This window comes from Humulus lupulus, chromosome 8 (genome assembly GCF_963169125.1).
Source record: "Humulus lupulus chromosome 8, drHumLupu1.1, whole genome shotgun sequence".
NCBI lineage: Eukaryota > Viridiplantae > Streptophyta > Magnoliopsida > Rosales > Cannabaceae > Humulus > Humulus lupulus.
Window position 1 is genome coordinate 50,844,700 of NC_084800.1, and position 16,333 is coordinate 50,861,032.

A 16,333-nucleotide genomic window follows, 5' to 3' on the forward strand; every position below is an offset into this window, starting at 1 on the left:
TTTGTTGTTTTCCACTTCTGGGAAAGTTTTCAGTAGCTCAGAGATTTTCCATTTTTTCATTATTTTGAATGTAGTTTATTCATGTCTTTACATTAATATATGAGCACATAAATTATAGTTTCATGGTCGATGATAAAATTATTTGTTAGTTGTAATAGAGGGGAGTCCTGAATTAACTCCTTATATATATTCATGTTTACAGACACGTTTCGTTAAAAAAAAAAAGTTTTCTTAGAAGTTCCTAGGATGCAATAATAATAGCATTAATAATCACGGTACATGAGAATTAAATATCCTTACAAAATATAACTAATGTAAAGAGTAATCTCTAATCATATATAAAACACTGCTCTCTCTCTACTAAATTTTAGTCAAAATATTTTTTTAGAAATCCTTTAATATAATTAAAATCTTTTAAAATAATAATTATTATTAATTTTCAGAAAAAAGCATACTTTAAATTCTAACTTCTTTCGTAACTTTGAAAAACATAATACCCTCCACCTTCGTCAGCGCCTAGTCTCTATTGCTGCTCGCCATCACTAGCCCCCAACAGAGCCACCGCGCTTGCATTCCCCATCCTCCATCATTGCTCGCCTTAAGCTTCAATGAAGCAAAATGAAGAGAGATGAGAGAACAGAGCTCTCGAAAATGACGTGCTCAATTAATATAGGGGTGTTAACGGTAAGGACGGTGTAATAGAACCACATCTCTCTTTGAACTATTTTCCAAACCCACATGCACTACATATAACATTATTTTATTACTAATTTTTTTTAAAAAATCCTTTTTTTAAATATATTTATTAATTTTTTATTTAAAATTAAAAAAAGATAAAACTAAAAAATTATTTTTAGAAAATATTAATCAAACACCTTTTATTTATTTTAAAACTACAAAAATTATATTACGATAATACAGTTTTGAAATCAAAAATCTGAAAACAATGCCACACAGATTTATTTTTCCAAGTAAAGTCACGCTTTCATAATAGTCAAAGTCGTGTGCATTGACCTTGACTTGATATAAATGCTACAGTACAAGTTGATCCCATGACATGTTATACCCACACAAAGCAAACGCTACCCCTTCAGATATTTTGTACAAAAATGGCAATAAATACTTGTGCATCACATTAAATTAATAATGTGAACGCAAAGAAAAACTCAAACAAAATTCAACTATTAAGTACATACAAATGTCTTCTATTTATTCTACAAAGATGAACTATTATAAATCATGAATAGAGTTGTGTCCATTTTCATGATGAACGATTCAGTCCCTCGTGTTGTCGTGCTTTTTATGCCTTTTCTTTACTTGAGAGGAAATTCTGGAAGTGGAGCTCCAAAAATTAGGTGCAATGAAGCAGAGAGGAAAGCGTTGCTAAGGATTAAAGACCATCCTTATGTTTCCTCATCTTGGCGGGATGAAGAAAGTGACGTGCTTCTTTCGTCTTGGGGAGAAGAAGAAGAAGAAGAAAAGAGTGAGTGTTGCGAATGGATTGGAGTTCAGTGCAGCAACATCTGGTCACAGTGGCGGAAAATTTCCCCTAAAATGGGCTAGTGGTGAATCATTGGCATTGGTGTCTATAGCATTTAGTTAGAATCTTAATTGTTTTTATATAATTGTGTACGTTGTAGTCATAATACACATCATACAAATTTTCAGAATATTATTTCATAGATAAATTCCTTATGTAAGGCAACAGAGTATGTTCCCTTAAGTTTTCTTGATGTATCATATAACAAGTTGTCCGGCGAGCTACCTGATTGTTTGTCACAAGCGTGGTTCATGAATGTTCTTCTTTTGTCAAATAACAAGTTGTCCGGAAAGATTCCTATCTCTATTGGTTTTTTTAAAGTTCATTATATTGGAATTGAGAAACAACAATTTGACTGGGAATTTGCCTTCAACATTGAAGAACTGTACAGAGTTGGTGATATTTGATATTGGAGAGAACAAATTGTTTGGGCCAATACCAGCATGGATAGGTACAATACAAGCCTAACAAAGCTTCTCATTTTTAGTGCACGCTATAATAGCTTCAATGGAAGTATACCCTTACAACTATGTCACTTCGTGGATCTTCAATTATTGGACTTGTCTTCAAATGATTTGTCTAACCATATTCCAAACTGTCTTGGTAACATTACAGCTTTCAAGGAATTAGATAAATACATAAGACCAATGGAGGATGATATTTATGCTTATTTTGGCAAGCCAATTGGTTTTGAACATGAAAGGTTAGTCTTGATATGGAAAGGAGTACTCTCTAAATTTTATAAAATTCTACTTCTGAAGAGCATTGATTTGTCCAGCAATAAACTTATTGGGGAAATCCCAAGAGACATCACTGAACTTGTTGAACTGATTTCCTTAAACTTGTCAAGAAACAATCTAAGTGGGCATATCCACCAAGAGATTGGTCACATGAAGTCTTTGGATGTTCTTGATTTATCAAAGAACCATTTTTTCGGCCAGATTCCTCCAAGTCTCTCTCAAGTGGATCGACTCAGCACATTAGACTTGTCAAATAATAATTTGTCGGGTGAAATTCCAAAAGGCACTCAACTCCAATCCCGTGATGCAGCTGCATACATGGGAACTCCACAACTTCCACTTCCAATAAAATGTCCAAATGGAAAAGTACCAATTGCATCCGGTGAAGCTATGGAAAATCATGATGATGATGATGATGATGATGATGGGTTTATTAGCAAAGGATTTTACATAAGCATAGCACTTGGAATTGTAGTTGGATTTTGGGGATTTTGTGGGACTTTAATCTTCAACAAGTCTTGGAGATATGCATATTTCAAGCTGTTAAACAAAGCTGAAGACTGGATTCGTATAGCTGCAGCAGTTCAGAAGGAGAAGCTATTGCAGATGTTCAGAAGCTAAATTGGTAAATTCTGTCATTCTCTCCAAGTTTTCGGTGCATTTATTATTTATGTACACAACTATTGTATTAGTTAATTTCCTTTTTCTTATTCATTATGGTTTGTAATTAGCAAGAGCTATAAGTGTGATTTTCATCACTTCATTATGCAGCAGGAGCTTTCGGTTTCAGAGGATGCAGTGCACTGGGAATATTTCTTCATCAAATAATTTGTAATGTTGTAGTTATGTTTTCTATAATAATGCTTGAATTAGTTCACTGTTCATGCTTACAATTGTTAACTTCGATTAGGATATGTTTTCTTCAAACTTTCTCTTTTACTCTTTCCTAGCAACATACTATCAAGAGAAAAAGTGATCGCTAACCATAGAAGATAAATTAGCATCCACAAATTGAATAACTTATTATAACAAGAAAGATATTGAAAAACATAAAACAGAACAGTTGAGTATAGCCGTAGTTATGCACTGGAGACATTTTCATATTTAAGTAAAACTAGTACAAATATACAAAGCTGGGCTACAATCATACTGATTTCTATGAGCTCCATTCTGATATATTTTATTTGATTAGGCTTGAAGATATCACATTATAAGCAAATATCGTAAAAAATAAATAAATGAAAAACTTAGAACAGCAGTCAAGTTGCAACATGTGCCATAAAAAGTACTACTCTGAAATGCAAATAACAGTTTAATAGAGAGAAAATAGAGACTTTAATGAAAATGGAAAACAAAACTTCAAATAATAATGGGGGGAGTTCATCTCTCTATTATTGATTGCTCGTCACCATAAACATAAACATATATTCTCAGTCCATCGTATAATTTACAGACAGCTCAATGATTCCTTTTATGACTGACTACAAATGAATGAATGAAAACTTTACTCCCTAAGCGTGTGTGTGTATACATATAATTATCCCTTCAAATCCTCTTTTTCTTTATCTACAACCCCTCCAACCAACAGTTTCTACCCTTCTTAAATAATCAAAAAATTGACGAACAAAAAAAAATGAACCTTTTTTTTCTCCTCTGAATCACGTAAGGTTTACAGTATTTCCAAATCTATCTGTTTTCCATTCCACATTAAACCCCAAGTGAAACTCGGGTTTTTATTGGTTTCAACTTCAACCCCATGCTTTCTGGAGAGAGGAGCTCTGGGGAGATGCAGGAGGGACTGAGTGGGCTCCTTGGGCTGTCACTGAACTGGCAAGGCCTGTACAACCCATAGCCCATAAGGAAATACTCCATAGGTATCAGCATTGCGTGTGGTTGCTCCTCAGTTACCATTGACCCGCAAGCCTGGACCTGCACCAACAGTACATTCACAACCTTTCTTAAAAACAGGTTCGGAAGAAAAAAGCTCAGGCAGGGGAAGCAAGACATTCGGCGGGAAAGACAAACCTCTACTAATGCGCTAAATCTCCTATCTAATTTAGCGGTCATATGGAGTGCCTCGGAATGAAAAGGAGAACTATCCCCAACGAAAATGAGTGTGCGACATCTTAACCTCTTCAAGCCTTCCGTAATGTCAGATCTCCTGAAAGCAAGCTAATGTAAATCCGATATTCCAATTACCAGCCCAAGAAAAGCAAAACAACTCTTGGAAAAGCATAATACCCGTTAATTGCTTGCAGAAACCGGAAAACGTTTATGCTTTGCCTCTCTTCCAGCAGCTAAACAAACAAAGATATAGAATCAGACAAGAATTATTCCTTCAAAACCCATCGATTGGAATGGTAAATGTGTGTTATGCATGTAAAAAAAAGTGCATCAAATTCCAAGGAAGTGTGTGGTAAGTGGTTGGTTTTTATATTTTACTTTAGAAAAACCTAAATACTAACTTTTCTGCATGCTTGAACTATATCCGACTCTGGGACTTCCGCATTACCACGAACTTCCTGTTAAGATATATACATCAAACATTAGTCACCACTCAACCTACAAAAGATGAGGAAAACAAAATAAAGAAAATGGTGGATAAATTAACAAGTACCTTACTGAAATACCGTTGCAGCAAACAATCTTTAAGTAACCCACACATGCCATAAAAATATAGCAAATTTGACATGACCTGCACATAAGAAGTTTGATATGATTAAATTCTGTACAATCTCATTTAAACTAAAAATAACAAATACAATGCAGCAATAGCAGCAGCTAAGGTTTGGGGTAAAACCTTATTATAGATCCATTCAGACCAAGAGGGTGCTTTGCAAAGTGGAGATACAAGTATCAAACCAATAACACGTTCTCTATATTTCATCTGCGATGTAGAAATGTTAATCAGTCAACTGATATTGAAGTAACAAAAAAACTAGACCACTAGAGAAGGGAACCTACGGCAAATAAGGTAAGGATATAAGCACCCGCTGTTACTCCCATACACATAACGGCACCAAGCCTGAAGAATATAACCAGAGAATAAGTTACATCTGTGACAACTTGCTAATACACAAAAATAAAATATGAGCTTTCATAATGTTTTGAGACTTGAAGATACAAGTAAAAACAATTCCTTAAATTCAAAGATGTGCATGGAAAAATATAAGAAACAGAAGAATTACCCAAAATGGTTGAGAACTTCAATGATCTGGTCTGCTAGATCATCAACAGAAGGCACAGGATCATCTGGGCAAATTGGAGCAGCTCCTAACTGCAAAAGCTCTTACGGAAGTGCCAAAAGAGGAACTATGTTATTAACAGCACTCAACAAAAAAAGTTGAGATAAGATATTTCCGACAAAAACATAGCCAAATAAGATCAATGAACTAAAACCAAAAAAAAACACTGACCTCATGGCCAGGAGGACTGATGTGGTATATGCAAAAGTTGTGGAGCAGCAAAGAAGCAGCTTCAGGACAAAAAAATAATCCTTGGAAACAAGACATATCTGCCAAATAACACAATGAAGAAATATAAAATTTTGTTAGGTTGTAATATGGTTTTGCGATATAAAGAACATATATATATGTGTTGGTGAACTATAAGTCCTCTTCAATGATCAAACAAAAATAAGACACCCACATAAAATAAATAAATAAATAAAAACCTGCACTCAAAATAAACCATGAAGAACAAGGTGACTACCAAAACCATTGCACTTACGATTTAAAGCTAAATCAGGATAAGTAATAAGAGCTGGCTTGTCTTGGTCCCCATAGACGATAACAGACACATTGCCACGGCCAGTTTTAATTACATGTTCCTGAAAAGTCAGATGAGAAAATTATAACAGATGATTAGAAGATAGAAAATCTACTAAGACATAAGAAAAGAAACATGCATGAAGAGAAGGAAGCAAAGTACAACTATAATCCTCAAATAGATACATTTAAAAACAGTTTTGGCTACCATGTTTTTTCTTCGAAAAATTTCCATATCTGCTAACGAGTTTGTGGGATATAACGTGTACTTTCAAAAAAGATATGGGCTTGATAAGACAAATCTGTTATATCGCATTTCAAGCCTTCAAGTAAGGGCTAAGATCCAACACCGCTCTATGGGATTTGTTATCCCTGAAACTTCCCATGTGCACTTACCCTTTTCCAGGCAACTAAACCGAACGAGATACATTTTTTTATATTTAACTTTTAAAAAGACAGATAAAACAAACAAGTATTCCAGATTGCAATTATTGCATCATTTGTATCTTTTGAAAGAAAAAGGGAAAAGAGACGCCGTGACAGTTCAAAAGAGAAGCAAGGAATCTCACATATATATATATATAAAGACATTGTTTTAAAACTAACAATAGGCCTAATAAAAACAAGAAGATCCATGAATGGAAAGACAGACTAACAGCTAGACTAGTCAATAAAATAAAAAAGGAAACAAGATAACTACTGAAGAGAAGATATAACTTTGATTTCGTCACTGTATAGTAAACCAGCGGAGAATCCAAATTCTTTCCAATAAAAAGCAACACAAACCAAGGATATAATCAGAAAATAAGAAAGGAAAACATTATACGCCTATGTTACCGATAGCAACAAAGTAGAGATTCGCAATCTGTATCAAAATTAAGAGTGTAAAAGGTCCCGCATATAATCAAATTAAGACATTTCTTACTTTAAAAAGTAATAATATTTAGAATAAAGGGGGACTAAAAAACACAGCTTTACCGTAAAAGACTGCAAAATATGATTAAACCTGCTCAGTTTCCTAAAAAAATACTTCTTCCTTTGAAAACAGAAAGCTGTTTTATTTTCTTCTGTGTTATGCTTAAATGAGGAAAACCCATGTTAACAAATGGTGAAAAAACCTAACTAGCGAATGGTAGGAAAACCAAACTAGCAAATAAGGCATGTACAGATCCAGCATTTACGCTATCCAAAAGCTCCATTTCTCAAAAGTAAAAAAAATCAGCAAAGCCAAGTTAAGAACAATTTGGAGTACAAAAACAATGGATGTTCTCTCCGTTTTCCATTTTCAGAATACGAAATCTCAACCAAAATTTTTATTGCATCACGGAACTCAGAAAAGTCAAGGACCCAAGTGAAATGAACCCAGAAATCAAATCCCGTTTGATTTCAATCGATTACAATAGAAAGAGCATAAAGTAACAGTTCGAACGCAGAATAAAATCTCATCAACTAAAATTCCCATTTCCCAAATATTCCGGGAAAATTAAAAGACCCAAAAGACAAAACCTGATTCAACCGTTGGACCCAAATGCAAAAAACGCTTCAAACACAAAACCCATATGGATAGGAAAGGAGGAAGAGATTATTAAATAAATGGAAATAAATTTAAAAATAATAATGCATGGGCTAAAAAAACAAACCTTTCCACCGAGATAGATCCTCTCCATATCAACGGAAACGAAATCGTTAGATTCAGCCATGGCCATAGCTCTCGTGTCTCTCAAAGTCCCGAAGCCAAACAGCCCTCAGCCTCTCTTTCTCTCCCTTCTCTCTCTTTCTCTCTCTCTCTCTAGAACTTCTTGTGTTTTCGTTCTCTTTCTCTCTCCCCAAGAAAAGTAAGCCTAGAGCTTCAATGGCTTATATAGTAAGCGATTGTTTCTCTCTCTAAACCGAGAATATAACCAGCGGTTAACCACCACCGACGCTGTTAGAGCCTTCTAAACCAACTTTTAACTGCCGTCTTTCTACCCTCTAATTAAGTAAAACGACTTGTCGTTTTTTATCTGAAACGTTGTCGTTTACTATCTCGGATATTTTTTGTTTTACAGCATACTATCTCGGATTTTATTTTATTACAATATCCCCGATTTACCATAAATAGTGAATTTTTTGGGGCGTGTAAATTTTTTGGGATCCGAAATTTTGACCAGAGAGAATGATGAGTGACACGGCTACCTATCATTTGGGTTTGACTAAAAGTGTTTGTTGGTGTGTTCTCTAAATATGTACACCTGTCATTGGATGCTCTTTATTGGGTCCCAATTTTACCCTTGTGGGCCATGGTCTTCCTTAGTTTTTATTTTAATTAAAATTATATTTTGAGGGTCTTAGAAGTAACAAAATTGTAGGGTTGCTTGCCTTTCATTTGACTCAATGATTAATCATATTCCACACACTAATCATGCTTTTGTTATTATATTTATTTTTTCTCTCACACCACTTTTGTTTATTTTATTTTTCCTCTGAAGTATAATTATGGGATTTTGTTTGTCCTTGCTGTACTCCCTTCAATCTTCATCCACCTAACTAAATTACTTACCACCGTTTTTGGTTTAATTATGGAAAAAGTTCACATTTCCTTTTTTATCACTTATGTTCTAATGTTGACTAATTTTCAATTTTCTCCCTATGAATGAGATTTCTTATTGACAATAAAAGAAAGAATAGTGGGAGGGAATGAACAATTGATTTAGCATCAAGCATTTAATGGGTTAAAAATGGTATGAGATTCAATGTGTTACCAAATTTACCACATTATTGTATATATAAAAATCCCACAAAACCTTAATTCATGCAATCAAGACTTTGATTTCAATCAAGTGTTGATGAAAACGACAAATATCAATTCTTCCAATATTTAAAATATGCATTTTAGTTGAAACATCTAATCCTTGTAGAGATCAATCAATTTACTATTGCTTTGCTGTCCTTTCAACTCAACAACATAAACATGTATACATGTCTACCACACATATATATTTGTTTATTGAAAAATACTTCCAAACCCCACAAATGACAAACCCCCATTTCACCACATTTAATATTAGGCTCTTTTTTAAAAAGGGACCTTTAAAGTCATTAATGATAAACACTTGTATTCCTCAACCTGTAGTTTTGCCACATTAAGTGTATGCGTTATACATAAAAATAAAATTATTTATCAATTCATTAAACTAATAAAAAGAAGTTTAACCAAGTCGACACATCCGACCAAAAAAGCGTCCCTGAACTTGTGCTTTGATTACACTCCCAACGACTAGATTCCATGTCTTATTTTAATGCTACCACCAAACTCTTTTCTTTTGTCATTATTATTATTATTATTATTATTATTATTTGTGAATCTAATATTAAAGGAGTGTATTTCTGAGTAATTATTTTATTTGGTGTGTTGGTGTTATATTAAAGGTAATTCATTAATTATATTTTCTAATTCTTATATGCCCGTAAAAATTGTATATAATTACATTTTGTAAAATGTTAAATAATATTTATTATACAATATTATTATTTTATTTAATTACTAGTTATTGTCAAACATAATAATAAAAATTTATAAACAATTATCACTTGATATTTATTTTAAAATATAATTTAATTACTCAGATATATAATTATTACTCTAGTATTTACACGGTCTACTAATTAACATGTTGTTTCCAAATACTTCCTAAATGTGTAAGCAAAAACTTAAGCTACTAATTAAAAAACAAATTAAAATAAGTTTATGCTCCTATGAGCCTTCGTTTGTATCATATCATAAACCGAAAATAAATCTTTTTTCTTCTTTCAGATCTCAATTTCTTAGAAAATTTGATGCTAACAATCTTTAGGAATAATACAAGGTATTATGTTCCCAGATATCTATATTACACACGTGAAATGCTCCTAACATGTCTTCTCAAGTCTAGGGCAATGAAATCAACTATAGATTACAGAAGATGGTATAGAAATTAGGTAACATATAAGGATGGCCAGTGGCTAAGCAGAAATGAGATATTTTTCCATTATATGTGTCTCATTGTCTGTCTCTATTCAAATCAACCCCATATATTTTGTCAGATTCAATAATTTTTTACTGGACCCCCCATCAAAAGAAAGTTATGTCATGAGGTGCAGGACATGTTTGTATAGGCTTGATTCAGCCCTGAGAGTCAACTGGTTTTGGAAGTGTCTCAAACCTAAAGTCGGCACATCAGCATTATTGGGAAGCCAAGTATGATAAGAGACATGGGCAATGGGCAATGAACAATGAAGCCTCTGTTCTGCTTTAGTATTATTAGGCTATGACTTTGGTCCTAAATCTACTGGCATATCCAAACTTAGAATTTGGATATGCTTTGCTTGCTTGTTCATATTGGAGTTTAGAGTGTGAAGTTATTAGAATCTTTAGTGAAAAGGGATTATTCCTATTCTTCATGACTAGTAGTACAAAAACCTATTCCAACCACACCAAGACACTATTTACACCTAATGACTTGTATAAAATATTTTGGAGATCAAATCATTTTATTCCCTACTCTATTGTTTACCTAACTCAAGAATGATAATATTAATCATTATTCATTTTTCTTCTTTTATTCTTAAAATGTGAAGTAAGTAAAGTGATTCTCATTCTTGGCTCTTGTAATTATTGTTAATTAATACGAATAAGATATGGAATTTTTAATTGGAACATGTATAGAATTTCTACCTTCACTCAAGTATGGCATCTCAAACTCTGCATAAATTTTTACAAACCACCCAACCTGAATAATCCGCTCAAATCAACCCGAAAAAACCACTAAAAAACGCAACCCGAATAAACCGACCAAAATTTAAATCGTCAAATTGTTACATTGGGCGGCTTAAAAATAATTATCAATCCGCCCAATATAACTCAACCCGCCCAATTAAGAATTTATTATTTTTAATATATTCAAATAAATATATAAATTAATTAAGTTTTGCTTTAATTTTTTTACTATAAATTTAAAATATTATTTTAAGCACATTATTATTACTAGTATTTAAAAGAAAAAAAAATTACAAAAATGTAAAAAAAAAATAACACTTTTATTTGGGCGGGTTGACCCGACCAACCCACCAAAAATAAAATATAATTTCGGTTTGAGCAGGTTAACCCGACCAACCCGCCTAAATTATTGGACAGGTTGAATTTTTTTTTTCTTAATTAAACAAGTTAGGAGTCACTTTTACTAACCCGATTATGAGATTAGAACCCGCCCAACACTACTTGCTAATCTTGTCTTTGAGAAATCTAACGGCTGTAAATCATTCAGGTTTAGTCTACTCCATGTACCACCAGATAACTTCCCTACCGAACCAAACTACCTCTCTTTTCACTCGACGGGAGCCTTGGAAGATCTCTCCTTTTCTTCTCTCACCACACTCAGGACTTCGTACCCGGAAACTGATTTCTGGGTCGCCCAGAAACCGATTATCGATCGCCGGGAAACCACCTCCGGCGGTCGTAATGGCGGGGACTGTGGTGGTTTTTGACTTTGACAGGACGATAATCGATGGGGACAGTGATCGCTGGGTTGTTACAGAAATGGGTCTGACCCAGGTGTTTGAAGAGCTTCGCCCTACTTTGTCTTGGAACTCATTGATGGTTTGTACATTAATTCATTATTGTGTTTTCTATTTTCTCTTTATGCTATCTAATCGATTTACTTTATTGGAATTTCTCCATGTTTTGGTGTTGGTAAAAGACAAATGGAAATTCGTGACCTTTTTCTTTTGTTCCTTCTTTTCACGTCAAAGAGAGAAAATATCATTCAAGCTTGGCCAAGCTGTGTGATTTCTTTATCCATTTTTTGTTCTTTCTTTCTTCGTTGTTTATTGTTATTGCTTTCTTGGGTCCTAGGCCCCTAATTATGAAAAGGGATCTTCTCAAAATTTAGTCACTTTGTAAATAGTAAAATGAGTGAACCGAATCATGATATTTTGATCCTTTCAAACGTGTGTGAATTCTCAGTGAGGAATCATCAGGGTTATAGGGAGAACTTTTCATGTGTGGGTCTTCTTACTTGATCACAGATTCATCTGGTTTTACTTTGAACCATATAGGACAGGATGATGTTGGAGCTTCATTCACAAGGAAAGACTCCCTCAGATATTGTTGAGTGCCTGCAAAAAGCTCCAATACATCCACGTATTGTTGCAGCCATCAAGTCTGCCCATACTCTTGGGTAAATTTTTGCACTTCCTCATGGTCCATTTTTTGTTAATTTATGTTATAAGAGGCAAGGGCCAAGTGTTATGGAATTCTATACAATAATTTCAGATGTGACCTGAGGATAATCAGTGATGCAAATCAGTTCTTTATTGAGATGATATTGGAACATCATGACTTGTTGGGATGCTTTTCACAAATCAACACAAACCGGACAGTTGTAGATGAAGAGAAAAGACTTAGAATTTTCCCTTATCATGACTTAAGCTCACCCCATGATTGCAATCTGTGCCCATCAAATATGTGCAAGGTATTTGTTAACACATGAATGTGACTTTCTAATGCCTGCTTACAGTGCATGATTAGTGTTAAGTTATTATGTATAACATTATATGTTTGGTTTAACAAAATAGAACGGTATGAGAACATTCTCAGTCATTATACTTTCCATTGTCTTGATTGCTTGATGGCCTCCTTTGGGTGATTTGAACTTCTTTTTAGATAAGACTAGTAATGTAGGGAACAATGTATGGTTCTGATATTTTATTTCTGTTCACTAATCGTGTATTTAAACAAATACAGGGTTCCCTATACGGGGAAATAAATCATAGAATAAAGGCAGTAGATAATTGCTATTAACTACGAAACAATTAACACAAAAGCTATTATACAGCTTTACAAGAATCATTCCTAAAATAGATTAGATTTTCCTACATTAATTTAGAAGAGAGATCATTTGGGAGCGGAGGGAGGGTTTGATGGTTCAGTCCCACTCCTATCTTTGGAACCGGGATAGTATAACAAGTAAGCAAAGTGATTTGATATAGGCGTGGACTTCTCCTTGCCACAAGTAGTAAATTATTTTCGCTATCCAGATGATATAAAAACTTTCCAGACCCCGTAACAAAAGGTACCAGATACAGGGTGCTGTATAGAGATCATAGGTGGCATTTGCATCCTGGTGATATTGAAAATGCTAAAAAAAAAAATGATATATTTAGTATGTGCGAGTCTTTGTTCATTGTTATGATATGCCGGAACCATTTTAGAAATTATATGCTACTTGCATTTGCATCCAGGTAAATTCTCAGAAAATTACTCATTTAATTAAGTGCATGGTGTACTTGGAACTTGGTAAAACACATTGGCTTATTTATCTTCAATAATTATATTATCCTTGTGACAAGGCATATGTTTCTATTTAATCCTACAAAATGCAAACGAAGCTTAAAAAAAAATTCGCCAAACTGCAGTTACAGTACCTTTGTTTATTATGATCAGCAGTATTCTAACCATTACACTAATTTTAGGGCCTGGTCATTGACCAAATCCGAGCTTCTGCAACTGAAGGTGGGAAGAGAAGATTTATATATCTTGGAGATGGAAGTGGAGATTTTTGCCCAACTCTAAGGCTTTCCAAAGGAGATCATGTCATGCCAAGAAGGGACTATCCACTGTGGAAGCGCATTTGCAGCAACCAAACACTTGTCAAAGCCAAAATCCATGAATGGAGCAATGGGGAGGAGCTTGAAAAGATCCTTCTTCATCTCATCAACAAAACAACTACCAAAGAAATCACTATTGACAATGGAAATTACTTGGGACACTAAATCTTGGAAAATCATCTCTTAATGAGTTTTTCTTTGTTCTGTGACTTGTTGATTCATCGGCTGAGTCAGACAGGTTTTCTTTGTATTAAGAACTACTTTTCAGATTGATAATTATGCAAAGACACAATCCATAACACACAAATGAGAGATAGCAAAAAGATGAAGAGAGAAAAGGGAGGCTAGAATGTATTGCAAAAATAGAGAGAATGTATTCTAGGTTACAAAACTAATAAGCCAAGCCTTTTATGTAAGGCAAAAGATATAAAATAACAATAATTAAGAAAAGACTAAAATGCCCTCAAATAATAACTCTAACACAGATGTATCGGCCAACATTTTCCTAACTGACAAGTACTTCCAGGCTATGATGGAGACAGACTGAATGTGTTAGGCACATGTTTAGGTATCTGACCCTCCAGTTTAGGAACTATTAGTTAAAAGTTGGACCATGAATTTCTTGTCGTTCTTCCATTATTTGTTTCTGAGGAAATAACAGAAATATCTTTTAGGCCATTTCATAGAATAAAAGAAAACCTTTCCTTTAAATGTACTAATCAAAGTGAATGTACTCTTTCGGAATATTATCTTCTCTTTGGTTTGATTAAATGGAAAGGAATTATGCTGCCTTGGTGGAGATCCACACCAAATCAATTTATGACTTCACAATAATGAAGTCATGGCTTATATATTGTGTACTAAAGGATTGTTCCCGGAAATAAACCCATTTTGTTTGGCTTCATTTCTTAAACGGATAAAATCAAACCATCTTTTATATATAAATATATATATATATATATAAATAAATATATTTATATCTCTTCTATATAATAAATGTGTAGATAAAGAAAATTCTTGGTTTTAACGGTCTTTATTTTCTTAATGTTAAATTTAACGGAATATTCTTATATTTAACAGAATATTCTTATATTTAACAGTAGTTTGTAAACACTTAAACTTAAATAAAATAAAATAAATAAAAATATGATATTTTTAAGATATTTTACAATGATAATTATTTAAAAATAATAAATAATTAAACAAATTAAAATATGATATTTTTGAGATGTTTTACCATGATAATTATTTAAAAATAATAAATAATTAAACAAATTAAAATAAGATATTTTTTAGATATTTGTAGATAACGAAAATTCTTGGTTTTAACAGTCTTTATTTTTTTAATGTTAAATTTAACAGAATATTCTTATATTTAACATAATATTCTTATATTTAACAGTAGTTTGTAAACACTTAAACTTAAATAAAATAAAATAAATAAAAATATGATATTTTTGAGATATTTTACAATGATAATTATTTAAAAATAATAAATAATTAAACAAATTAAAATATGATATTTTTGAGATGTTTTACCATGATAATTATTTAAAAATAATAAATAATTAAACAAATTAAAATAAGATATTTTACAATGATAATTATTTAAAAATAATAAAATCATACATTTTATAACTTAAATAAAAATTAATTAAACTTAAACTCAATTATTAGAATAATATCATATTAAATATATAATATAATCTACTATCAATTAGCAACAAATTACTTTAAAAAAAAAACTAGCAAGAAACTTAAATTTAAAATCTAAGTATAATATTTAATATTATATTAAACATATAATATATAATCTCTTGTTGTCCCTCCCAAATTCAAAATTAGAACAAATATAAACTTAAACAAAAATAAATAAATTATTTAATTAAAATAAGATATTTATTTGAAATTTATATGACATTAATATAAATTCAATAAAAATAATTAAGAAATTGTATAAATAAAACTAAGCAAACGTGCATATTGCACGTTCTTTGTATCTAATATATATATATATATCTCTTCGGTATAAAAAGTGTGTAGATAACAGAAATTCTTGGTTTTAACGGTTTTTTATTTTTTTAATGTTAACTTTAACAGAATATTCTTATATTTTTCAGAATATTTTTATATCTAACTGTAGTTTGTAAATACTTAAATTTAAATAAAATAAAATAAATAATTAAAAAATTAAAATAAGATATATTTTTATATATTTTACAATGATAATTATTTAAAAATAATAAATAATTAAACAAATTAAAATATGATATTTTTCAGATGTTTTACAATAATAATTATTTTAAAATAATAAATAATTAAACAAATTAAAATATGATATTTTTGAGATATTTTACAATGATAATTATTTAAAAATAATAAAATCATACGTTTTATAATTTAAATAAAATTTAATTAAATTTAAACTCACTTATTAGAATAATATCATATTAAACATATAATATAATCTACTGTGAATTAGTAACAAATTATTTTTAAAAAAAAAACTAGTAAAAATCTTAAATTTAAAATTCACGTATAATATTTAATATTACATTAAATATATAATATATAATCTCTTGTTGTCACTTCCAAATTTCAAAGGGAAATTTCATTATTTATGTCTAATAATGTTTAATATTACCAAAAAATCCCAACACTAA

General features: G+C 31.7%; 3 protein-coding genes across 4 annotated transcripts; 2 read left to right on the forward strand and 1 right to left on the reverse strand.

Annotated features, from left to right (window-relative positions):
* Positions 1 to 1,052: 1,052 nt before the first annotated feature.
* Positions 1,053 to 3,219, forward strand: LOC133797183 (receptor-like protein EIX2). Its single transcript, XM_062235008.1, has 2 exons — positions 1,053 to 2,905; positions 3,052 to 3,219. Exon 1 carries the CDS (start codon positions 1,984 to 1,986, stop codon positions 2,899 to 2,901), a length of 918 nt encoding a protein of 305 aa, XP_062090992.1. The 5' UTR covers positions 1,053 to 1,983; the 3' UTR covers positions 2,902 to 2,905; positions 3,052 to 3,219.
* A 419-nt stretch (positions 3,220 to 3,638) lies between these two features.
* LOC133797184 (protein NDL1-like) lies at positions 3,639 to 7,909 on the reverse strand. The gene is made up of 11 exons (XM_062235009.1): positions 7,688 to 7,909; positions 6,010 to 6,109; positions 5,697 to 5,794; positions 5,469 to 5,557; positions 5,245 to 5,305; positions 5,081 to 5,167; positions 4,898 to 4,975; positions 4,746 to 4,802; positions 4,522 to 4,577; positions 4,306 to 4,441; positions 3,639 to 4,209 (listed from the first exon to the last, which is right to left on the reverse strand). Exons 1-11 carry the CDS (start codon positions 7,751 to 7,753, stop codon positions 3,988 to 3,990), a joined length of 1,050 nt encoding a protein of 349 aa, XP_062090993.1. The 5' UTR covers positions 7,754 to 7,909; the 3' UTR covers positions 3,639 to 3,987.
* Positions 7,910 to 11,371: 3,462 nt separating this feature from the next.
* LOC133797185 (thiamine phosphate phosphatase-like protein) lies at positions 11,372 to 14,486 on the forward strand. 2 transcript variants are annotated; one of them, XM_062235010.1, is made up of 4 exons: positions 11,372 to 11,661; positions 12,120 to 12,241; positions 12,337 to 12,535; positions 13,536 to 14,486. In XM_062235010.1, the coding sequence occupies exons 1-4, from the start codon at positions 11,524 to 11,526 to the stop codon at positions 13,833 to 13,835; spliced, it is 759 nt and encodes a 252-aa protein (XP_062090994.1). In that variant the 5' UTR covers positions 11,372 to 11,523; the 3' UTR covers positions 13,836 to 14,486. The 2 variants fall into 2 exon arrangements, with proteins under 2 accessions (XP_062090994.1, XP_062090995.1); XM_062235011.1 differs by having other exon boundaries at positions 12,125 to 12,241.
* Positions 14,487 to 16,333: the final 1,847 nt, after the last annotated feature.